Source organism: Xyrauchen texanus, chromosome 30, assembly GCF_025860055.1.
Source record: "Xyrauchen texanus isolate HMW12.3.18 chromosome 30, RBS_HiC_50CHRs, whole genome shotgun sequence".
NCBI lineage: Eukaryota > Metazoa > Chordata > Actinopteri > Cypriniformes > Catostomidae > Xyrauchen > Xyrauchen texanus.
In genome coordinates this window covers 27,432,405-27,458,941 of record NC_068305.1, presented here as the reverse complement: position 1 = coordinate 27,458,941, position 26,537 = coordinate 27,432,405, and the positions used below count along the sequence as shown (strand labels likewise).

Here is a 26,537-nt window from a genome sequence, read left to right as displayed (position 1 = left end):
GAAATATGTATGAATGAACCTGACGTCGTGCATGTATCCTGTTCTTTCCGACAACAAAGCAACACAACATATTCGTAATTACCTCTTTAGAGTCGGAAGTAGGAAAATTCTGATAGCACATGAAGGCGCTGTGGCGTCACGTAGGTAATTGCGAACAAAAACCTCACATTTTAACAATAATGTTAAAGGAGATGATTTTAACCAAACTATCGATCATTTTACCACGGACTGCAATATAATATGCAAGAAACGCATAATGAGGTTTAAGAAAACACACTATAAAAATGAAAAGGACATGATAACCTAGCTCCAGTTAAGAATGAGTACATTTTCAAACACTTTCCATCGCCTTGGTCTGCAAATATTTGGGTAGCCCAAAGTCCCGTTCGTCCCCAGAAGAGGGAGACAGCGTCTGGGTAAGAGCGCACAGACTGACGGTGTGAAAACTTCCGAGCATCGCACATACCTCCTTGCCTCAGAGTAGCGGATCACGGTAATACTGAAGCACTATTTGCAATGTCTCCTGCACGGGCAAGGGCTCTTCTCGGGCTCCTGGTCACACTGTGTACCCAGAGCGCAATATTATCTGGTAAGTGTATCTTCATATCTCGTTTAATTACAGTAAACATCAATTAACAAAAGCCAAATTCATGTCTGTGATTTAGAATAGTTTGAACGTTTAAGTTGTTTCAGGTGTGTTTATTTTGTATTATTTCAAACATAACGTTATTTAAAAACACTTTTTTGTCTAGTAAAATGGTCAGGGATTTCTCTACATGGCGGCGTATTCCTGGTGAAACTGTACTGTAAGGATTAGCTATTATTTATAAGCACTTATGACAGGTAGTTTACAGGATTTCACCTGTGCATTTGTAAATTTTGTGGTCTGATTCCTGTTTATTTTATCTTTGCGTTGGGTATGCTTGGAGACCATGTGCCAGACCTTTATCAAAACAATTGCGAACTACAAATCACTTTAGAGGGGACTCAGTGGTTGGACAGCTGAGTCATTGGCAGGTGCACAAGATTCTAAATCTTTATTGTATTGAAGTTTTTAAAGAAAACGTTCATTTTTGTGTCCATTTTTATCAATTTCAAAAAGGCAAATATGAAGTTATTCATAATTCCTTGCAAGGGCACTCAAGTAGTGTAAAAAATGATAATGCTTATTGTGGAGGATGCCATTAATTCATAAGCAGAATCTAAATGAGATTTGCTCCCAATTGATTACAATTTGCCAATGGGCAGATCGTATGCTCTTTGGTTAAAATCATATCCTTTAAAATCAGTATTGAGAATTGATATCCAACTGTCAAAACTGTGCCAAAAGAATGATCTTATCTGACTGAGACAAACATATCCTTAGTGGCCAGAATCGTGACCCTCGATTGCCAATGACATTAGGGTGTAAGGAAATATTCTCTTGTGACAGATGCTCTGGCTCACACATTAGTCCTGAAGAAATGTACTTTTCGATCACCAAAACAAGGATAATTACTGTATGTAAAGAATCTCTAATCAGTCCCTTTTAATGAATGGTAATTATGAGTCCAGCTTCCGGTTAGTGTTATTATAACATTTCATGAACAGGTCTTGACATTTATGTGAGTTATAGAATTTGTGGCCAGCCTTATGTACATTCAAAAAATATTTTAGCCTATTTCTTTAAGATTTATGCATTTAAACAAAATTCCATACAATTGAATGGTCAAATTAAATGTCTAAAACTTAAAATATTTGTTTATTTTATTTAGTTAAAGATTACAATTCAATTTCATGGAATTTTGTTATGAAATTGAAATGTATAAATCTTAATAATTTTTGAGTGATTGTAAGTCCTCAGCTCCTAGCCATTACTGAGTGTCATAAAAATGCAGATGGATGGATGGGCGGATAGATAGGTAGGTAGGTAAGTAGATAGATAGATAGATAGATAGATAGATAGATCGATGACCTTTTTCAAAAATCAGCTTACCTTCTCTAAAATATCCGCAGCACAGATGTTTTAGACATCCTTTTGCTTTCAGTTCTAGAAAGAATTTTCAGTCACATTTCCTTCTCCTTTTCTCTCACTGACTAATTTTCACTCTCCTTGTAACTCTTACATTTGGGGAGAATGTAATGGAGCAAAGGAATCTTGGATGAGAAAAGTAGTAGCTAAGTCCTACTGAGCTGTGTTAGCTGCCACGTTACAATGGCCTTTTTTCTTTCTTTTCTGCTCTCACTTGCTTTTTCTGTTTTGCAAATGTTCTTTATATGAGGTCACCAAGTGCAGCCTGAGACTGCTATCAGCAGCTGCATATTATCCAGTCTTCCCCTCTCCTTTTACAAACAAAATACATTCAACACAACTAAAACTTATAGAGATTCACCCCAAATTTAAAATTATACCATTATCTACTCAACCTTATGTCCAAATCTTTAGGGCTTTCTTTCTTTCTTCCAGGGAACAAAAACAAGGATATGTTAGCCTCTGTCACCATGCACTTTAATTTTATGAAGAAAAAAAAGATGCATCGACATTCTGCCTAACATCTCCTTTTGTGTCCCACGGAAGAAAGTCATGCAGGTTCAGAATATCATGAGAGTGATGGTCACAAATTTGGAAGTTTATTTTTAAAGCAACCAGCCCCTTGTTTGGCTCCTTATACAGTATGAAGTTCTGGAGACAGTATAGAATAGCGGATGTTAAAGGACAAAGCACTTTTGCGAAATGCTAGAACTCTTTACGGTTCCCAACTTCATCTTCATCTGCTTGACAAATAAAAGATATATTGGAAAGAATGAGGCTCAGGGTTTTGTTCCACCACCCTGCACTATAACATTGCATTTGTTGATATTCCGGTAAGGATAAGGCTGTGTTTTCTGGCATTAGTTCTGCCAGAAAGGGAGAGAGAGAGAGAAAATTCATGCCCTGACCAGCTACTGAAATGTAATCTTGCATCAGATTTTCACCTAAGAATTTGTGGAAGGTCTTTGATTGACATGCGCAAGGTTTTAAGCTAGCCGGAGTGTATAGAAACTCAGTCTGATGTGCATTACGGCACAAGATGTCGACATCCAGTTGACACAAAGCACACGCTCAACCTATCATTCAGGTGTTTGAGTGCAGTCCATCATCAGCTGCACCTAGTGAGCAACTGGGCATTTTGTAGCTCAGGTTGAAAACTAAAAATGTATTCAGCATAAATTTATTTTAAATCGTAAATGACACAACAGTGTCTGATATTGGAAACAAAACGTATTACTCTAGTAACTTAAACAGCCCTGCATTTATTTAATTTGTATTGTTCACACGTTTTACCTTCTTCCCCATGTTTAACGATGCATGTAATATAATAATATATTATAATATATAATATAAGATTTGTGCAAGTGTTGTAGTCATACTTGATTACATTTCAACAAGAAAACCAGAGAATAATAAGTCTCATGTAATCATGGGTTTCTTAGAAATGTCAGATTTTTGAATAAGCTTTTTTTTATTTATTTTTTTACTTATGAGCATTTTGCGCAGTGTCATCTGGGAGAGGTGTTTCTGCATCACAAGTCCACAGATTTTTGTGGTGATGTCAGCGTAAATAAAACTAAATGTACTATAGCGCTCGGACATGACGATGTTGTTTGGAAAATTCGACAAGCTGTAACGATACAATCTACTTGCCGTTTGCCATCGATCTTCTCGCCTATGTACTATAGATGCACCTCTCCATGGAGGAAACTGTTTCTGCAGCTCTCAATGTTGCACTGCTTGGTTTAAATTACACTATAAAATGTTTGCTTATGTATCTGTGGTAATGGGGGCATGGCCGAGTGACGTTTGTAGAGAGCGAGGCTGGGAGAGACAGAACAGTAAGCATTGATACCTGTGGGAAATCACCTCTTATAGCTGTTTTATGTTTGCAGTGAGAGTGGAGAGGGCTAAAAGGGCAATCCAGACTGCTGGAGGGAAGAGTGAGTGACACACAATCGGACTGTGTGCGTGTTGAATGTTCGGCTGAAAAACCAGTGTGTGTGTGTGTGTGTGTGTGTGTGGGACTGTGAAAGTGTTTATCTGGCTCCCGCTTCCTCCTTCAGCAAGAGAGCTTGTAAACTGTCACAGTATCGTACGATACATATGGTATTGTATCGTGGACATCGTATCATACGATACAAAACTAGAAAGTATTAATTTTACACTACAAATATCTAGAGAGAAAAAGGGACGGATGGATGGACAGACAGATAAATAGACTTACTAGTTGTCACTTAATGTATATTTATAATCCAGAGTAAAAATATCTAGTAAGTTTTGTCTGAATGAAAATAATCGGAGAGAGAGCGTTTGTTGACAGTTTGTTGATGTCTTTCACTGAGACATTGGTGCTTGCCCTGCAAGTCTTTCCATGGGTCCTTATACAAACATTCTAATACAATTGGGCATTTACTTTCACAATTCAAATAAACACATCATCATAGGGAAGGTCTTGGCCTGATGTTTAGCAGAATTTTTTCTTCTTCTTAGAAATACCTTTCTCTTCTATTGGGGTTTCAATGCAAATTTATTCTAACTTTCAACACAAACGTGTGCAAATTCACTAGAAATAAAATCAGTTGTGCTTGATGTATGCTGTTGTATAATTTAAATAGCAACAACAGAATTATCACTCTCTATTGCAGTTTTGTGTAGGTGATGTTCACGCATCTAGATCATGATGTTAGAGCCTCGGTTAGTTTCCTGCAGGATAAACTGTTTATTTTAGGGGTAAAATCTAATTCTTGTGTTTTACATGGTTTGATTTAATAAAAATGTGATCCCACCCTACATCATACATTTTAATATGGGCCAAGTCACAGACTGTGGTTTGACATTTCTGTGGTGTGTGTGTGTGTGTGTGTGTGTGTGTGTGTGTGTGTGTATAGTTGTGGTTATTCCACTGACATGTGTGATGTGGTGGGATGTGTTTATTGCCAATGTGACATTATAAAGCAGTGAATGAGAGACCTGCGTCTGTGTGTACACTTAAATAAAAACAAAAGAAATTGATCTTTCTCACAGGGCTTGAAGCCAGAATCATGCTATTTATGTACAGTAAACAGGCACAGTGATGAGAGATTTGCTCACTTCAACTCTAAGCAGAATTTGAAAAACAGTCTGAGCACACTCAAGAACTCCAGACTGAGTTCCCAGTTTAATAATTTGATGGAGCTGTAGGAGTCCTAATAACACTAGTTCAAGTTCTATTCATACCAATTTACAGTAAATAGTAGGCATGCACATTCATGTCCAGGCTCCACAAGCATACTGTAAAATGTTTCCTAATCTGGTTTACTCCGAGTAAGACTACCACTAAGGTAACAATCATGCTGGGTTTATGTACCCTTTTTAATTATTACACAGTTCTTTGTCGATCGCAGCATTCTGCAGTAAAATATTTCTATATAATGACTGTTAAACTGTATAACTGACCATTGTTCCAAGCAAATTACTTCCTACATAGGTGCTCCGTCTCATGTCTCTTATATAACTATATTGTATTTCTTTACACATACTAAAATAATTTCAGATAAATCAATAAATCATGTAAAAAAAAAATTGTAACAAACTCCATAGTAAACTCCTTTAAGGTGATCAGGACCTCAACACAAACTGTAACTCACTGATTTTGCCCACTGTGAATTTTTTTTAATCGTAAAATCTGTTCCCCATCCATTTAACTTGTTGTCAAAATTTCTATCATATTCTAGTTAATCAGGAAGTAAATTCAAAGGGGTTGAAAAAGTGCAATAAATGTATTACTCCTAGTTGCAATTTTATTTTAAATAAAACTGTAAGGCAGGAATTTATCTGGATTTTCAATTTTGAATTGCGGAATTCAATAATTTTATAGCGAAATGTTACTGACAGGCAACATTGCTTCACTCTCTCTCAGGTTCTAAGCCATTGCCACCACGTAATGTGAAGCTGACGTCGGTTAATAAGGGCTTAAAGGTCACATGGGATCCACCCAGTGAGCTGGATGGACGGCCAGTAGACAGCTACAGCATCGGCTACGGGAAGTCCATGAAGTCATTACACTTTGTCACTGTGGACAAGGACAGACGGTCCGAGGTACTAGACGACGTAGGTAAGAGCGCAAATAATTCATTCTATAGATAAATAGCTAGAGATTACATTGAGTATTTGACCACTATATCAGGCTTCTCAGCATAGTTCTCTCATGTGCATGTTGTGTTTTAGAGCCTGGAGTCCTGCATTTTCTCAAGATGAGTGCAGAAAATAAGGATGGGATGAGTAAACCTGTCTACAGGGCAGAGACTCCAGGAGGTGTGTGCTTGCTTGTGTATAGAGAGAACTGCATGATTCTCTATGACTATTTGTGACTTTCTTTTCACTATTTTGCACTGGTGCATGGAAACATATGGCCGTAAAACACATAAAAGGCATGTATGCAAGGTGAAGTGTATATATTTTATGGATGGTAAAATACTTGCTACTCTCTCAGCTTATTATGCAGAGACAACCATGACCATAACCAGCTATGAGGTCACTGAGGTCTGGACATCATATTCAAAAATAAAATATGTAGCTATATACAACTAAATGAAAAAATCAGCTGTTAAAAACTTCTTACGTATAATTAAATTTAGACAGTGGGCTAGATTGTTTAGTGTCCACTCTTTGCAAAAGGTGCACACGAAGACAGCGGGCAGATTTTCTTGAAGGATATAGCTCTAGGCAGAGCTCCAAAAAGGGGTGGAAGCTCCAAACCACCAGCAAAAGTATAGAGAGCCCCAATCTAACCTGCTCCCTAACCATACGTGGAGGTGTCGCCGCCTTCTAGAGTTGGCCCAGACCCCTTTTGGAGTAACCACGCCCCCTATTGAGTAGCCCCACCCACCTTTGTAGATTCCGCCCCCCCAATTGGAGATCTCTGGCCTGCAGCTATACCTGCTTGGGATTTGCTGGCAGGTTACCTCATTCGGTAAGACAAAAGCAATGGTTATCATTATCTGTAAGAATCGTTAAAAAAACAAAAGCACACTCAAAGGAGATAGCTAGTGGCGTGGAGAAAGTAAATTAAACTTTATTTAATTGTTTTGCAATTCTGTTTGCTGCTAGAATAACACAAATTTCACACTACACCTTTAAAGCTAAATGTGTAATTTCTGTGCCACCAAATGAGTAATATTTTAAAGCAACACATTTTTCAACTATAATGTTATAGTTGTCTCTACATATTAAGTTGGGGTATGAGAAAGTATTTTAAAATCGAAAAAGCTTCACACTTCAGCTTTAAGTTTCACAAAACAAAAATTATTATTCTTCTACACACATGAATGTCATTGAATGACTTTTACACTTCTATGAGCTTCATTATTTAGACAAGTTATACAGATCCTAGAGGAGATAACAGGGATTGTTTAAGGACTTTTCCAAGGAAAAGTATTTATAACTTTAAAGGCTCTCTCTGCTCATTGTTTATGGGACAATATTAAACCAGACTTGATAGCTAACACACACTCATGCGTAGACTGAGGGTGTAAGAATATATAGTCATTCCTGTTTTTCAAATAACTCCATTCACTGTTGGCATCTGGTGAGATTGACCTCCCCAGAGATAGAGTATTTATGTGGCCAGTCTTTTACTTTTGTATCCAGCCCAAAGCTCAAATAAAAAACCTTAAACCTTGTGTTGTGGTTGCCAGTCATTCGTCCAACGCACGCCACATAAATTCTTTTCACATAATATTTTTAAGTATGTTCATGTCCGTCTCCAACAAACAGGATTTGGGCATATTGCTTCAAGTCCCACAGCCCTTTCCCAAAACATCTGTCATAATAGAAGCATCCATTAATAATCCTGCTAACAGTTCATAAATATGTTTGGCTGAGGACGTGTTTAGCAGTAGTGAACATATTTGGTGTTTCAGCTCACTGTTTTAAGGATAACTGGTTGTTTAATTTTTATGTGACATTTCAACTTTTTAATGTAACATAATTCAAATTTTGTCCATTAATTCAGTCTAAAAAGTTCCTGTAATGGAATTGTTGTATGAGGTGAGATGGTCCCATGTATTTAACGTTTGTGTAACCACATTATTATTTTATTTCTGCAGGGGGAGAGTGGGTGAAATTGGATGGCTTTGCTGTCGAGCCTTTTAACAGATCCTCTCCAGGTAGGCCCGCTTTTCATTTTTGTTGTAGTTTATGACTGATGTACAACAATTTTAGCAGATGTATCACAAAGCTGGTCGCAAAGGAACATAAAATCATATTCCCATCGCAATTGAGATATGAGATATGCAAGCTTATGGAAAATATTTACTACAAGAGTTACTCTCTTGAGAAGGTTGTAAGTTTGGAGTCATGTTTGGATGCAGGAGAGAAAGACCTCTTATTCCCCATTTTCCAGAAAAGACAGGGGCAGTTTGACAGTTGTAAATTTGTTAAACCAAAGCTTTTATTTATTGACCAAGCAAAGGGGATAAAATGGAGAGTCCAACAGATAGAATTACATTTGGATATGTTAGGCCAGTATACAGTAGCCTACATACATTACACTTGCCAAAAATAACTCTGTACATACTGCACAAAGACCTGGGGACAGACATTATGTGGGTATTTTGATTATTTTGAATACAAAAACTGCAATCATTTCTGATTGACACTTCCTTGCTATGGATAGTGTTTCATAAATATTATTCCTTAGTTTTCCCATAATGTTGTCCAGGCAATGTTTGTGCTTTGCTAGCTATTGTGATGGTGTTGCCATAGAGTTGCTCTAATTTTTATCTGGCTTTGCCACTGGATTAACAAAAGACATATGCTTCGTGTCATTCTGTCTTGGTGTGGCAAGAATGTGGCAGGAAGAGCACAATTCTGTTTCACAGCCACCATTGTTGTGTTATCATTTCTGTGTCATCACTTTGGCAGTAGACATATAAAAAAGCAGGACCACATGTAGCCCAGCTGAGTCCACACATGGACTCTCATAACTCCGCTGATCTCTGGAACCTGGAGCTTGTTATCACATCCAAAACCTCTCAATTAGAAAGAAATTGAGGTAATACATATGATCAGCAAACAGCGAGGGGTGGAAGAAGTGGCAGAAATGGACATAGCAAGTTGACCTAGTGAAAACAGTGGGTGTCATTCACTAATAATTGAATGCAAGTGTTCTTGTTATGTGCGTAGAGAAGGGTTTAAAATTTCTGCTGGATTCACAACAGGTGCAAAGCACATAAATTTGTTCTACTCTGACTATTCTAGATTATTTTAATAAGGAAGTGCATACCCACAGTTTAAAGTTAAGTGTAATGAATTTTTTAACACTATTTACTTGACATTATTAAACTTGACATTACTATAAAAAAAGCTAGAAATGTTTTTCAAAAATGTTTGAAACCATCATGGACACAATGATTACATTTGTACGACTTGACACATGCATTTTAAACAAATGTTTTATTTTTAAGATTTCTCCTTTTTTATCACCATGGACAACCTTTTTCGTCAGTGACCCATCTTGTATCACCCATGTGTGGTTTGAGTTGGTTCTGAATTTGATACTAAATTTAAGGAAAATGTACACTGGAGGCCAAAAGTTTGGAGTTATGTACATATTTAGCTGTTTCGGAAGGAAATTGGCACTTTAATTCACCAAAGTGGCATTCATCTGATCATAAAGTATAGTCAGGACATTACTGATGTAAAAAACAGCACCATCACTATTTGAAAATATTTATTTTTCAATAGTTATAATAGTTTTCAAATCTAGACAGGCCCCATTTCCAGCAGCCATCACTCCAACACCTTATTCTTGAGTAATCAGGCTAAATTGCTCATTTGGTACTAGAAAATCACTTGCCATTATATCAAACACAGCTGAAAGCTATTTGGTTCGTTCAATGAAGCTTAACATTGTCTTTGTGTTTGTTTTGAGTTGCCACAGTATGCAATAGACTGGCATGTCTTAAGGTAAATGGCAAAAAAGGAACCAGTTTATCTAGAAACTCATCAGTCAATTATTGTTTTGAGGAATGAAGGCTATACAATGCTTGAAATTGCCAAAAAGATAGATTGTAAGGTGCGTGAGAAATGCCCGACAAGACAGCCACATCTATGTCAAGTGCTACAGGAAGTGTGGGGTGAAATGTCACCTGAGTATCTGAGTATCAAACCGACAGCTAGAATGCCAAGGATCTGCAAAGCTGTCATTGCTTCACGAGGAGGATTTTTGATGAGAACTCTTTGAAGTAGTTTAAGAAGTTCTGAACATTTTTTTTTTTTCAAATTGTAATAGTAATTTTTCACATTATTAATGTCCTGACTATACATGAATGCCAATTTGGTGAATAAAAGTACCAATTTCTTTCCATAAGAACAAAATCTGTACATTATTCCAAACGTTTGGCCACCATTGTAAGTTGGAACCTATTTATGAATCATGATTTCTGCATGAAAACATTCACACAAAAATTATACTTACAAATACTTGAGTGCTAGTGTATGTTAGCATACGGTAGCATACGGTTAGTGAATGAGACCCAATGACAGAGAGAAAGTGTTACAGGACAACTATGTCTCACCCCTGTTGCAAGGCCAGTGATACGTGAGCCTGGCTAAGCTGTGTTGGCTGGACTCCTTAAATAGGAAGTGGGAATAAGTGTCTTTTTTATGTGTACAAAAGAAAAGGAGTTGCCGTTACTGTCATTTTGATTCATTTTGAAACCTGACACTTCAAATTAATTTCAGCATTAATTTTGTTGGCAGTGTTCACGTAAAGTGAGTGAGTGATGCCAGAGCAGTCAAAGATTTATCCTGAAGCATGCAGGGATTGTGATTAGCCAAAAAAATACTCATAAAAGGCTGAAAAGCTAGTATGAAGAATAACGTCTACACCCTATTACTTCCATTTTCGTCCTTTGGTGCTGGCAATGACCCGCAGTGACATATTTAAACAATACTTATTTAAAACCAATGTTTATTTATAATCAGCATTTCAGCACCCTTCAAATCAATTGCAAATGGTTAAACATGCCATTCAATCAATAATACTGTTCATACCGTTTCAACCATAATCTATGAATGAGACATATTGTTGACAGAAAAATTAAACTACCAGTAATTCTTAACTGGTAATCCATTGTAAATTTGGAGGGTCTTTACAGAATTTTATCATCTAGCTGTTCATCCAAGTTATATTGAAAAATACAGCACTGCTTAAGGTAAAGTGTGTCATTTTTTCTATGTTAAAATACTTTTATCTTATCCCATTTTAATATGCAGAGAAGGCTATAAGTTAGCCATTCTTAGGCAGATTTCCTCCAAAAGTGTAAACACTATAGCACTAAAGCATCCCAACCAGTCTGAAATGGCAGCATTGTCTCAACCAATTGCATGTTTGGGGTTGGACTACCTGTTTGACAACCATTGGAAAACAGGGAAACTGTTACAGGAACCAGTTTGAAACAGTTCCTTCTTATTTTTGCATTTCCGTTAGATGATGATTTAATGCCACTTTGGTTGAATTGTCACAATCAACCTTGGAAATATACACAAACTCTGAGGACTTGTGACTACAACTGATCATCTGAGAATGATTAAAGGAGAAAAAGAGGGAGGGATGGAGAAAGAGAGGGAATGTTTTTCATTATCCTCTCAGGAATATTATCCTGCACATCAGAGAGAAGAGAGGAAGAGAGAGAGGAATGAAGTGTGTGTGTGTGTGTGTGTGTGTGTGTGTGTGTGTGTGTGTGTGTGTGTGTGTGTGTGTGTGTGTGTGTGTGTGTGTGTGTGTGTGTGTGTGTGTGTTTTTGTGATTTACGAGGACAATTTTGTAAGTTACAAATTAGTAATTACAAGGGTATTATGCTATAAATGTGATTTATGAGGACATTTCTAGTGTCCCCATAATTCAAATCGCTTAAAAATCATACTAAACAATGTTTTATTGAAAATGTAAAAATGCAGAAGTTTTTCTGTGAGGGTTAGGTTTAGGGGTTGTGTTAGGTTTAGAGGATAGAATCTATAGTTTATACAGTATAAAAGTCATTATGTCTATGGAAAGTCCTCATAATGATAGGTAGACCAACATATGTGTGTGTGTGTGTGTGTGTGTGTGTGTGTGTGTGTGTGTGTGTGTGTGTGTGTGAGAGAGAGAGAGAGAGAGAGATAGAGAGAGATGCTTGTAAAACAGAATGTGAAGGAGAGAGAGAGGAAGACTGTCTGACTGTCTAATTTGCCTGCTAAGTGCTGTCAGATGGGAATAACAGTAAAGAAATAAGAGGGATGATGACAGAGCACATGACACTGTGTGGAGTAGCTGTACTCCGATTAGCAAATCTCCAAATGTTCAGTAAATACTAGCACAAACTTGTTGATAGTTTATGTGTTTTTTTATGTTTCAATGTTTCCTATTGTTTTGTGAGAAATTGCAATCACTATCCCTTCTCAGTCAAATTGAATAAACAAAGTATTATCATGGTAAGGTTACTAACTGTAAACACTCTAGCATTTATATTAAGATCTATATGGAATCAAAACCCTTACAATATGGACCCTTACACTTCCCGTCTTTTTTTTTTTTTTGCACCTGGTCTCATAGAATGAATGTTACTCTATAAAAAATGTTTGCAAACCGACTTGTACATGTCACTTTCCAGAGGTTGGTAGCAATGTGCTACATTTACTCCGTTACATATACTTGAGTAACTTTTTGGGTTAAAAAAATGCTTTTAGAGTAGGTTTAAAAGTGGGTACTTCTTACTCTCACTCATGTAAATTTCAAATATTTTTTTTTTACTTTTACTTCTTTACAATGTGCAGTGTACCTGTCTGTAGGTCCATACAATGCAAGTGAAAGGGTGGCAACATTTTAAAGCTAAAAAAATCACAAACATAAATGTAATCCATAAGACTCCAATGGTTAAATCAATATCTTCAGAAGTGATGTGATATGTGTGGATGAGAAATAGAGAAACAGATCATTTTCACATTCTTATTGAGTTTTTGGTGATTCACATTCTCTGCATATCGCCGCTGCTGTCTAGCAAAAAATTACAATTATTGATCTGTTTCTCACCCACACCTATCATATCACTTCAGAAGATATGGATTTAAATCCTGGAATCTTATGGATTATTTTTATGCTGCCTTTATGTGCTTTATGGAGCATAACAATTTTGGCCATGTGGTCCACGGGATGTTAAAGGAATAGTTCACCCAAAAAAGGATAATTCTCTTCATTTACTCTTTTTTTTATTTTTTTATTCTTCACAATGTAAGTCAATGGGATACAATAATGTCAAAAATCCATTAGACTCTAGTGTTTTAATCCATATCCTCTGAAGCTATATGACTGCTTTTTCTCTATTAATCTTAAAGGCTTCTAAAGCGATCTTATTGCTCCAGAAGACATGAATAAACCATTCAAGTCGAATTGATTACTTTTATGCTGCCTTTATGTCCTTATTGGAGCTTGAACGTTTTGAACTGCTTTGAATTATATTGTATGGACATAAACTCATCATGCATCATTCAAATTATCTTCATTTGAGTTCTGCAGAAGAAAGAAACTCATATGAGTTTGAGATGGCATGAGGGTGAGCAAATGATGAGACTATTATCATATTTGGGTGAACTATCCCTTTAACCAGTAGCCAATTGTGGTATGGGATCCCAATCCATTCTGGTATGACTGAATCAATTCCAGATGGATAGAATCAAGTCCTTCTCTTTTATTCTCATTGAATATCCTAGGTCACTCGGAAATCTGTCACATTACAGAAGTAAAATGGGCTGCAAACAGAATTTTACATCAACCTTAAAGATTGTAGGCCATATTTTTTTGATGAAATGTCAGTGTCAACTCTATTTTTTCAATGTGTCCATTTCATTAGACAGAATGGTGTCTATAACTTCATCACAAATAAATTCACGGCCCCTAGCTCAGAGGACAGCTCTAGGACAACAGAGGGCCCCACAGTCATCTTCTGGACCAGAACCCCCTCATCAAGGAGGACATTTCCCTCTCCAAAGCCAGAACAAACACAGAGTGGACCTCAGCCAGCACCAAGCAGACCAGCGCAATGCTAACAAACCAAAATTGGGTGAGGACATAAGTCACTTCTTCAAGTTGATGTCTAAAGAAGGCTAATTATTTTAAATACAACAAATCCATTAATTTGCGTTTCAGATTTTGAATTGCTTGTTTACTTGCACTACATGGCCAAAGGTATGTGGACACCCAGATACCACACACCTACTGTATATGTGTTTGTCGAACATTTACTTTCAAAACCATAGGCATTAATAATATAGTTCATCCTCCCTAACAGCTTCCACTCTTCTGGGAAGGCTTTCCACTAGATCTTGGAACATGGCTGTGGGAATTTGCTCCCATTCAGACACAGTAGCATCAGTGAGTTAAGGCACTGATGTTGAGCAATGGGGCCTGGCTTGAAAGTCTGCGTTCTGATTCATCCCAAAAGGTCTTCAGTCTGGGCTTTGTGCTGGCCAGTCAAGTTGTTTTACATCAGACTCAGAAAAATATAATCAGGGACATGCTGGAACAGAAAATGGCCCTCCCCAACCTGTTGCCACAATGTTGAAAGTATGTCTAGAATTTCATTGTATGCTGTAGCATTAAGATTTGTCTTCACTGGAATTAATGGGCCCAACCAAACCTATTAATTTGAAGATGGTGTCCACATTCTTTTGGCTATGTAGTGTACTGTATATACATATATATGCCCTTTAAATCTAAAGCCAGCATCACACTAGCAGGCTCATTAGAACTTGATTTTGGCCAAGGGTGTAACACTTGCCAACTGATTTGCTAGGATCTCGATCTCTTCAGTATCATATGACATATGTCTCGATATGACACACTTGCCGATTAGTGATGGGAAGTCTGATTCTTTTCCGTGAATCGGTTCTTTGAACAGAACAACAATGAACAATGTTTCAATGAACCAGTTAAAAAAAACGATTAATTAGTTCTTTTAGGTCATCACATAATGATGTCACTACATTATGCTAATTCTCCGGCGTCATAGAACATATTATTTTATTTAAATGAGTTATAATAATAAGGATGTTTACTGTCATCAGTGTTGCATTCAGTGATCTTCAATACATCCTACATTACTGTTTTGCACCTAAATCACCCAGTAATGACACTGATATACAAATGTGGATTTTCTATGTGTCTAAAACATATATAATAACAACTTTAAATATAATCTGCATGCACAATACTCTGTAGTAAAATTAATTTATATCTCTCGACTGAAATGTTTTGCCCTCACATTCAAGTCCTTGGTTCGTGCATGTTCATCAGCAGCTCACTGATCAGCAGTTCTCAGTATTATGTCCAAAAGAGGCGATTCTTAGTTCATTGTACTGGTGACTCACAAACTAATGTGATCGACTCAATGTACTGTTGACGCGAGAGCTGCTGTGCCCGGACACATAATCGAGAACTGTTGCAACCAGATCATCTTAATACGTTGATAAAATGGTAATATAATCAAGTCAAAACATATTTCCAGCATGTTTTATTTGTTATACTTTCTGCTTTTCAGCAAAATACACCAGAAACATACATTTCCCCCTTAATCACATGCTCACTATTAGCAGATCATCAGTTCTCAGTATGTCGGACACTTTTGAAAGAGGCGATTCTCAGTTCAGTGTACTGTTGGCTCAAGAACTGTTGCGACCAGAGCGTTTAGTCCGATTTATGAACTAGTTGGAGCGATTCATTACAAAGAAGGAATAGTAGATATCACCAGTCCTAGGATCATATTACTCATGTCAGGCACGTCCAGGAGACAGGTTAAGAGTAACTTGTGGATCAGTGTCAATTCGAGATGCTAACTGTTTCAAATGAGTCAATCCAATTTGGTGAACTGGTTCAAATCGTTCACTAAAAAGAACTGGTTCAAAAGAATGATTCGTTCATGAACTGGACATCACTATTGCCATTAAGAATGGTGGAGGGGTGACAGACATACCAACTCACTGCAGCTATCGGCGCTAAAAAAAGAATTTTGTCATGTTGTATACTGTACTTTTTTTCACAATAATGTAACCATTAACTTAGCAGGGAGTCTCAACGGTCAAGTCATTAACAACCTCCGGCTGGCATACGCTAATACGCGCTTCGTCTCCCTCTGCCTGGCCGACGATTATGTAAATGAAGCTCACACCTGAAAATCTGGAAAAATCTGCTAGTGTGGTGCTGGCTTAAGGTGAAATATTTACAAATAGCAGCACTCAGATTACATGTCTTCAATATGTCCCTAAGTAGGTAATTTATAATGATATGTGGCCGTATCTGGTATCCCTCCTCTATTTGTAGCCTCTGAGTCCATCTATGTGGTATCACTGCAGGCACCCAGAGCCCAGGGAAGGAGTGCACCCATTAACACAGCCATCATGAGTAAAAAAGTCACCAAAGGTATATGACAGATAATAATGTTCAGTATTTCACCTTAAACAGCTGAAACCTCATATTCATTCATTTCTAACTCTTTATGCCTGTCAGAGCCAGAGGTTGTGGATGAAGTAAAGGACATAACAGTTAGAGTTTTGTCCCCTCAGTCTGTCATTATCACATGGGTTGATCCACTTGTTGAGGAGAAGAAAGAAATTCCTGGGGGATCAAGGTAAAAATGAATTCTACCATTTTTAGAATGGAATGTTTAGAGATTGATTGTTCCAGATCGATGCACTAGTGGCACAGAAATTACACATTTCAGCTATATTTATATTTACTTAAAATTGTTATTTTTTTATGGAGGCATTACACAGTGAAATACAGAGAGAAAGGAGAATCTGCACGATGGGAATACAAGGAGACTCCTCAGAGACGTCTAATGATTGAAACACTCTCTGCAGACAGCATGTATGAGTTCTCCATTCGAATCTCACAAGGAGACCAGAAGGGCAAATGGAGTGCATCTGTGTTCCAGAGAACTCCTGAATCAGGTTTGTTTATGCTGCCTGTAACCGAAACCCAGATGTTTTGCTTAGTTTGTATTGCTGAGCAACTACATCCTATTGATATCTATTATTTATGATGGATATCATTCAATGCTAATTAAAAGGTCATGTCAGATTGTCAAATAAGTGTTCTGGAGTGTATGATAGGATACCATTACATTATATTACATTATAGTTACTAGAATATAATTCAAAAATTGCTGTTCTACTAAACGAGTTTTAGAATAAAGTCGAAGTAATTCCAGTTTGCTCTTATTTCTTATCTAATATCTAACAATATACTAGGTAGTTATTGGACCAAAGGATAGACACAATGCAAACAGACAAAGATGTACACACCCGTACAAATGCACACACATGTTTTTAAACTATAAGCATAATATAACTGCCTCTGTGTTACGGTTCAGTACAATGTCATAATTTACTCTCTGTTTGGAATTCACTAAAGAGATCACAGTGACCTCCTGGAAAACATAAAGCTGTATTTGTTTCCATCTGAAACTCTCCAGGCAGAAGAAAAAATATGTTCAAGAGTATGCAAAGTGCTTTATGATGTTTGTATTATGATTTTTTGTGTATTTATTTATTTTTGTCAGTCATATGCTTACATTTGGCCTCTGTTTACATGCAGCTCCCTCTGGCCCTCCTGAAAATTTTCAGCTGAAACCACTTAGAGGGAAAGTTACTGCTATCACAGCAACCTGGGATCCACCTGAACAAACCAATGGACGAATAAGAGGTAAGACCACAGGGTAGGTAAGATATAAAATAAGTACAAGATCTCTCATACTGTAGCTTCAAAAAGCTGTGTTTTCATATTGTATACTTACATTTTTTGCTCTTTCATTGTGGATGAACTGCACAGTTAAGCAATACAAATATTTTTTAATGATTTTATTTGATTTTGTTTTGTGAAGACAACACAGACCACAGATTGTAGAAGATCGAAATGATCCACCTACTTTGAATCAATGGTTTCAAAGAACACAGTTGCCAAATATTACCAGATACACATAAGAAACACTGATATATAATACAGAACTGGATTGCTCATGATGTCATATCAGTGAAGCCACTGCGCCGTGATATTGCTATGACCAAACAGTCCAATATTCCTATTGACTTAATTGGAAATCATATAATTTCAGCGAGTAAACATTAATCATTCAATCACCAATTTTATATCTAAAGTCTACATGTACATCCCTACAACACAAATGTCCTACACATGTAATTATTTATTTATTTAAATGCTGGAATATTTCCTGTTTCTTCAAATCCTGAGTGTGTTATGTGAATCTATACCAAACAGTATCAACCACTAAAAAACTTAATTGATGAACATATGAGCCGAATGTAAATAAGTTCACTGAAACTGAGGTAAGATACAAACAGACATTTTAGATTTATTTATTGTGAACATCGAAGTGTTTGGTCAGAGTTACTTGTTTTATATTTTCATCAGAAAGTGCCTTTTTCTACTGGTTACTTAAAAAAGAGCGTGCGCTCCCCTTCCTCTATCACATGCTCAGCAGGCGCGCAGAGAGGGAAACCCGCTAAGCAAGCTGGTTAAAATTAAACTGATATGCTAGGATTAAATTGCAAACAAACAGGTATTTCTGACATGTATCCATGTATGACTACAGAGAGTGCATCTCTATAAATACAGATAAATCCCGGGCAATTAAGGCGATTTTGAATTTCCGGTCTGAATTTTTTAGAAAAGTAAGTAAAGTAAGGATGTATTGTCACACTAAACAAGCAGATATTACAGCTTTTCCTACTTACATTAAAACTTGTGGACAGTGAGGGGCCTGTGTAGCTCAGCGAGTAAAGACGCTGACTACCACCCCTGGAGTCGCAAATTCGAATCCAGGGCATGTGAGTGACTCCAGCCAGGTCTCCCAAGCAACCCAATTGGCCCGGTTGCTAGGGAGGGCAGAGTTACATAGGGTAACCTCCTCGTGGTCACCATAATGTGGTTCTCACTCTCAGTGGGGCACTTGGATGCCGTGGGGAATAGCATGAAGCCTCCACACGCGCTATGTCTCCGTGGTAACGAGCTCAACAAGCCATGTGAAAAGATGCGCGGATTGACAGTCTCAGACACAGTGGCAACTGAGATTCATCCTCCGCCACCTGGATTGAGGTGAATCACTATGCCACCACGAGGACTTGGAGCGTATTGGGAATTGGGCAATCGAAATTGGGGAGTAAAGGGAGAAAAAGCATATATATATATATATATATATATATATATATATATATATATATATATATATATATCCTTTGGTGAACATTGCTGGACTGAGAGACTGAACACCTGGCCGGGTGAATGCTCTGACATCGTGATCCTCATATATTCAATATTCAATAATGTATTGCCATGCCAACAAAGTTGTCTGGAATTTTTTGTGGTGAGCTCACAAAAAAATTTACATACGTCACACATACAGCAACAAGATCATCAATGATGTCACAGTAGTGCCTTTAAGAATTAGCTGGTACCACTGAGTACAGCACAAAACAGAGACCCGCAATACCAAGTTCAGGTACTCGAGGAGTTAAGAATCTGAAAAAATTTACAATATGTACCATTTAAGAGATGTGTGGACTTGGATTTAATTTCCCTAAGACGCCTTCATGAGGGCAGGGGAGTTAAGAATTGATTGATAGGATGTGTGTGATCATTCAAGATTTTCATGCCTTTACCCTTCATTCGTGACACATAAATGTAATTTATGACTGTAAGATTATACCCCAAAGAATTTAGAGGCAGATCATACTATGGCTCTTTTGCGTTTCCTCTGCTGAATTGTGGAGTTGCCAAACCACACTGTAATTGAGAAAGTTGGGATGCTCTCAATCACTGCCCTACAGAAGTGGAGCAAATCATTCTTTTAAACTGCCTTAGAAAAAAAAAAGCCTTTGGTGTGCTTTTTTAATAATCCCAGTTAAATTATCATCCCATTTCAGAGATGCAGAAATAGTAGTCCTGAGAAACTTGAAACTAGGCACCCTTTCGAATTTTAGACCATTGACGGTAAATGGCAGAAGAACATTCTGTCGCCGTCGGAAGTCGAACATCATTTCCTTCGTTTTTAGAACATTTAGCACAAGATTATTAGCACCGCACCAGTCAATCAGGGAAGACACTTCACTCCTATTAGCAGATTTGTTTTTATCTGTAATCAAGCCAATGATTGTTGTATCATCCGGGATCTTAAAGATTATTCAGAACAATTTTTTAAATACAATAATTTGTGTACTTACAATAAAGGCGACAATACCCAAACTCAAACAGGGTTTTCGAAAAGTTATTGTTTATTTTCACCAACTGAGTTCTGTTTTGCAAGAAGTCCAGAATCCAGTAGGCAAGGGACCGATGAACCCTCAATTTCCCTAACTTCTCAAATAACTTGACTGAGATGATTGTATTAAACGCTGAACTATAGTCCACAAAAATAACCCTCACATTAGTGGCCAGTGTTTCAAAATGTTTTAGAATAGAGTGAAGACACAGAGACATGGCATCATCCACAGATATATTAGCATTATAGGCAAACTAGTAGGTGTCCAGAGTGACTGAGGCGATTAATTGTCTGAGGACCATTCACTCAAAAATCTTCATTACCACCAAAGGTAAGGCAACAGGTCTGTAATCATTTAGGCAGCTGATACTAGATTTCTTTGGTACTGGAATGATAACCGGCACTTTAAAGCATGCAGGAACTCTGCATTCCTTTTAGGACCAATTATAGATGTCTGTAAGAACAGAGGCAATTGATTGCGCACACCCGTTTAGGGTTGCAGATGATACACAGTCTGGACCAGATGCTTTCCTACTGTTCTGACTAAGCAGCAGATTTCTGACTTCATGCTCCTCTATCACAAAGGGAGGGGTAGGGGGATTGGGCAGCGTTGGCTGTCCAACCAAGCCACAGGACTTATTATCAAATCGGCCTTAAAATATGTTAAGTTCATCAGGCAGTGACAAGTTATCACAGACAGCTGAAGCCTGTTGACTTCTTGTAGCCTGTGATCTTCTGCAGGCCTTTCCATACCCTGGCTTTGAGTTTATTTTCCATGTTGGTCTTGTAGTCCATTTTTGCAATTTTGACAGCTCTTTCAAAGTTATATTTCAAAGATTTGTACAGTTCCTTGTCTCCACTCCTGAAAGCTGTATGCTTGTTTCTCTGTTGCTGTATATTATTACCATCTTAGTAGGTTTACACACAGTCTCCACAAAGTTTATGTAAGAAGAGACCACATCAGTATACTCATCCAGATCATAACATGACTCCTTAAAATCAGACCAATCAGTACTCTCTAGGCGGTCTGTTAGCAGTTGCCTGTGGAGAACATAATTTCAAATTTTTCCTGATTGGTTTAGATTTCAGTTTCTGCCAGTAGACTGGAATGAGGAAGATGGCAGTGGTGGCTCAGCGGTTAAGGCTCTGGGTTACTGACCAGAAGGTCAGGGGTTCAAGCCCCAACACCACCAAGACACCACTGTTGGGCCCTTGAGCAAGGCCCTTGAACCTATCTGCTCCAGGGGTGCCGTATCAGCTTAGCTGGGATATGTGAAAAATAAATAATTTCACCATGTACATGCAGAAATGTATGTATAATGTGTGACAATTTATCAATTTATTTATAATCTTTAATGAGCAAATTAAAGATGATTGTCACTAGAGGGCGAAATGTAACTGTCATATCTGAGGGTCAGAGACAGTCAAACGGGTGTTTTGGCTTGTCTGTCATTGCTGCTCTATGACAGTTTGGGCATATCGAGATGGCCGCTCAAACACTTCCGGTGGCATCACCTCTTCTGGCCGTTTAGCGTTCCAGATTCTTGTGATGGTTTGATTCTGTGTTATGTGTAATGTGTTCTTATCACTGATCAGTGATAAGAACACATTACATATAACACAGAATCAAACCATCACAAGAATCCATATACGGTACCCTCATTTGCATATCTAATCAGCCGAAAATAAAACAATACATTTTCTAGATTTACTCTCCAAAAAAAAAACTTTTTTTAAGGAGCTGTGTAATTTCTCAACAAAAGGAATTGCAAAAATAAATGCCAATGTGGCAGGGCGGAGGTCGAGGCCGGGTCGTGATCATACACACCCGGTCCCTTATCAGGCTAATCAAGCCTCCGAGAGGGATAAAGGCCGACTGCGGAGGATTGCGCGCGAGAGAGAGATAGTTTACGGACATGTCCATCATGTGTGTTTGTGTTTGTTTCAGTGTAAAGGGAGTCAATGGAAAGGAGGAGGCGTTAAAAGAAATATAATTATATTGTTTTAATTATAAACTTAAAAGACACAAACACATGTGTGTGTTAAACTATCTCTCTCTCCCGCACAATCCTCCGCAGGCGGCCTTTATCCCTCTCAGAGGCATAATTAGCCTGATAAGGGACCGGGTGTGTAGAATCACGACACGGTCCCCCGCCCTCCGCCCTGCCACAGCCCACTTTTCCATTGGTCACACAAACAGATAGCCCGCCCCAAACTCACACCATTGGTTGAGCCACTGTTGCTATGCTGGGGTGGTGGGGATGCTCAGTGTTTTTTATAGAGCCGCAATGTTTACACTTTTGGAGAAAATGATACCACAAATGGCTTTCTTGCAAGAAAGTATTTTAACATATAAAACTTGGATAAATTATCTCCATTTCTTGAATTTCTGCTACTATGTGAAACTATTGGTTTAGAAGATCGATCTTCTTGGTGCAAATTTGGGTTTCTGATTTTTTTACGTGTTGCCAAAATTATTTAAAAAAGATGTCAGCATTTTATTTTTAATTTGGAACATCCTCTAAATAAAGAACAGAAAAAGATTTTGGCATTCATAAAGTAACAATATTACTAATAGTTGACCATACATCTTCCAGAAACAACTAATATTTGGGCATTGCCGAAATATGGGAATGATAGGCCTCTTCAACACAACATTTCTCCAATTTGACCAATACAAATGTATATTTGGAAAAAAGCTAAAGTTTCCTCATGCTGATGGAGTTTTCCTTTTCACTGTGGTTTATTTGGCTTAGATTTATTGGTTCAAACTTGGGTATTCCAAGTGTTCTTTGGAAAATATTCAGCAATGGTATCCAAGTGAAATTGACCACACTGACTGATTTGACATCTACTTCCAGAATACATCCTCTCGTATGCGCCTGCTATGAAACCATTTGGCGCAAAGTCAATTACATACCGTGGCACCACCACCTCTGCTACCATAGATGAACTTACACCAGGTGAACGCTACATCTTCAAAATCCGTGGAGTCAATAGGAAGGGGCAAGGACCACAGACTAAAGCCATTATCGTTGCAATGCCTGCATGTAGGTATTCCCAACACAATTTTTTTTCTTATCATGCTAGAAGCTTTGCAGGAATTGGTTAAGATTGTATCTTTATTTTTTCTCTAGCCAGCAGCCACAAGACCAGTCAAAGCACCTCCAAGACATCATCATACAATGAATCAGACAATCAGGAGTCAGAAAATCAGGATGAGATAGAAGAGTCAGATACTCCGACTACAACTCCTGCCCCACTCACGAAACGACGGACACGACCTCTTTCCCAAACAAGGTCCTATCACAGCATCTTCTCAAGGGGTTCTGCCAGAAATGGAGGTTCTAACTCAAGGCCAAACTCACAATCATCCCCCTCTCATATCAAAGAGGGAAATACAGATGAGGAAGATAGGCCAACAGAGAGTCCAACAGATGAGGAAATAGGAACAAATGAGGCTATTGAGGGCGCAAAACCAAAGAGCAGTAACAATGTTTCACCACAAATAGAAGAAGATTCAAAATACTTACCTGAAAATATGAAACCAAACCCCAAAATATCCATCCAGTCACCAGGCACTACACCATCACTTTTAAAACCATCCTCACATGACTCTGTCCATAAAGCATCAGAGGATCAAAGGCCTTCTTGGACACCTCGCATTTCCTCAATTGTCGATATCAGCCGATTAAGAAGGCCTAATTCTCGCACTCATGGTTCTCGGTCAAGGACGCGAAATGAAGATTCTTCCAGCTCATTGACCGAGTCTGTAGCTATAAGAAAGGACTTAACTGTAGTCTCCTATCCTGAGGGAAAGGACTCATACAACCAGATAAGTGTCACTGACAAGAATACGTCGGTGCCCTCACCTCAGGAAACCAGACCTGATCCAGAGAAAGATTCAGTATTATCTTCCTCCAGCTCAAATTCCTCTTCCTCCTCATCGGTGTCATCATCTTCTTCTTCCTCCTCATTCACATTACCATCATCATCAACTTCTACATCATCATCATCATCATCATCATCATCTTCAGGTACAAGAAGGGGTTCCTCCTCATCAAGTCGAGTCACAAGTTTAGGATCTGGTTCCATTTACCCTAATAGCAGAAGAGTTGGAATTTCAACTAGAGCTCACAGACTTCAAACAGGACAGCGCAAACCTGATTCATCAATATCATCATCATCATCATCATTATCATCTACTTCTTCACAATCCACGCTGCCAAAAAGAAATGGGACTTCTGGCAGCAGTGATAGCCACTCAACAAGTCTCCACGATACAACAGAGGAGTATGAGAGCCATCATTCCAACCAAAAGAACACAGAGATAGACACAACAAAGGACCAAGAACCAGCTGCCTCTTACCAAACCAAAACCCCCAACTCTGATAAGACTGAAGAGGAACAAAAGGAAAATTATAATAAAAGAGAAGAGAAAAGTGACAGTTATGGTTCTACTTCCCAGACTTCTTCAAGTACTAGACCCTCTCTAACAGGGCAAAGTTCGTCCATTCCAAAATCAAACCGAAATTCTAGGGTAGTTACAGGGAGTCGCAGACAAGATGGCAGGATACCATGGAGTAGGACTGCTTCTTCTGTAGGTGCAGGAAGACCAGTTATTAATAGAACTCCTTCACATACTTCTGCTTTGAGCACTCAAGACACTAATGATAAGGCCAAAACTTCACCCACAACATATCCCTCAAAGCATGGGGTTGTTCTAGTCTCAAATAAACCTAATATGCTAAACAGAGAAACTGTTTCAACAAATGTTGCTATAAGCTTCAACAATCCCAGTAATAATGGAAATGTAAAAAATAGCAATGATCATAAAGATGATTATATTTATGAAGAAAGAAAGGAGATATTTGAGAGGAAAAGTAAAGATGTTGTCCCAACTGTAGCATCTAAAACTACTACAACAGCTGTGAGTGAAGCTGTGAAACCTGTCCACAGCTTTGAAAATGAAAGTTTGGATAGGGAGCCAAGTTCAGAAAGCACCAGTTCAAAGTCACTTCCTTCAGTTCCCCAAAGAGTTCCTCTATTGGGATCTAATGGAAGAGTGCGGTCACCTGTAGTAGCAAGTCGGCTGAAAGGGTTACGGCTTCCTAGTCGGGTGTACCCAGTACAACACAGAAGACTGGGCTCTGCTTCCACACCTATTACTACATCATCATCCTCTTCCTCCTCTAAGAACAGTCCAGTGGAATCCCCTCATGTTTCAGATCGAAACACAAGTGTCAGTAGTAATACTAATATTAGGTTGACCCCAGGTTCAGTTGCTCGCTCTATTGGTGAAAGCTCTACTGGGAATATATCACCTGAATCTCTATCATCTTCATCACGGAATCCAATAGTGGGATCAAGGCTGCGATCAGTTTCAAAGGAAAACGCCCAAGTCAGTGGCTACAAACCCAGTTATGGAAAAGGTAAATATTTTTATTTTCTCAACATGCTATGTATTCTATAATTATAGAAACATTTTCACAGCCTGATCTCAAGAAAATTAAGTGACTGTAGTGAGCACTAAAAGCCAGTAAAATTTTCTCCAAAACAGAAAAGGTGTAATGCTCTTGAGTTTTACATGAACATTACCTACTTCCCTATAAACCTTAACCTATCCATTAGTGTCATAAAAGCAAATGTGAGATAAAAACAAATGAAGTTTTAAAGGTTAATGCTGTATCGAGTTTTAAATCAACAAAATTGGACTACCTAACCTAAATTATAATCCTATAACTAACAAATAGTGTCATGAAAGCAAATGTGGGATGAAAAATGCAAATTCTGAAGCAACCACATCATTTTGTGATTTTTTTAAAAAACAGTTTCCCAACCCTTTTGACTCATGTGTTGAATTGCATGCTCTTCAGTATGCTGGTTCTTTGCATCTCAAGTGCAATCATTTGAAAAAGTGTAATTAGTTGAGCTACCAAGCAATTTGGTCATGTTCGAACAAGCATGTAAATGCAGCTGGTTATGTAATGCAAACATTCAAATGTATCACCTTACAAGTCATGCACTATTGTAAAAGTGTTTTGGTGTCATAATATAGCATTGTGTGAGGAACAGGGTAAAAAGTAAGTGTTTATGAAAAGGCAATCTGCGGATTGTTGTTGTTGGGTCTCGAGTGTTAATTTCACCAGAAAACTGTTGCGACACATATAACGGGCCACTTAAAACATTTAGCAAATTTGTAGGTATTAAGGCTGCACAAATAATCATATTTT

General features: G+C 38.0%; 1 protein-coding gene across 4 annotated transcripts in view; it reads left to right on the top strand.

Moving 5' to 3' along the window:
* The first annotated feature begins 463 nt into the window (after positions 1 to 463).
* The window catches only part of LOC127623747 (fibronectin type III domain-containing protein 1-like), a 58,997-nt gene continuing 32,923 nt past the window's right edge, over positions 464 to 26,537 (top strand). For 3 of the 4 annotated variants that reach the window (XM_052098231.1, XM_052098230.1, XM_052098228.1), the window contains exons 1-11: positions 464 to 589; positions 5,913 to 6,107; positions 6,221 to 6,307; positions 8,101 to 8,160; positions 13,885 to 14,094; positions 16,350 to 16,448; positions 16,536 to 16,656; positions 16,791 to 16,978; positions 17,625 to 17,732; positions 23,166 to 23,354; positions 23,442 to 25,736. In XM_052098231.1, the coding sequence (XP_051954191.1) occupies positions 517 to 589; positions 5,913 to 6,107; positions 6,221 to 6,307; positions 8,101 to 8,160; positions 13,885 to 14,094; positions 16,350 to 16,448; positions 16,536 to 16,656; positions 16,791 to 16,978; positions 17,625 to 17,732; positions 23,166 to 23,354; positions 23,442 to 25,736 (3,625 nt within the window). In that variant the 5' untranslated portion in view covers positions 464 to 516. The remainder of the gene's footprint in view (positions 590 to 5,912; positions 6,108 to 6,220; positions 6,308 to 8,100; positions 8,161 to 13,884; positions 14,095 to 16,349; positions 16,449 to 16,535; positions 16,657 to 16,790; positions 16,979 to 17,624; positions 17,733 to 23,165; positions 23,355 to 23,441; positions 25,737 to 26,537) is intronic. The other variant, XM_052098229.1, reaches the window with a different exon arrangement.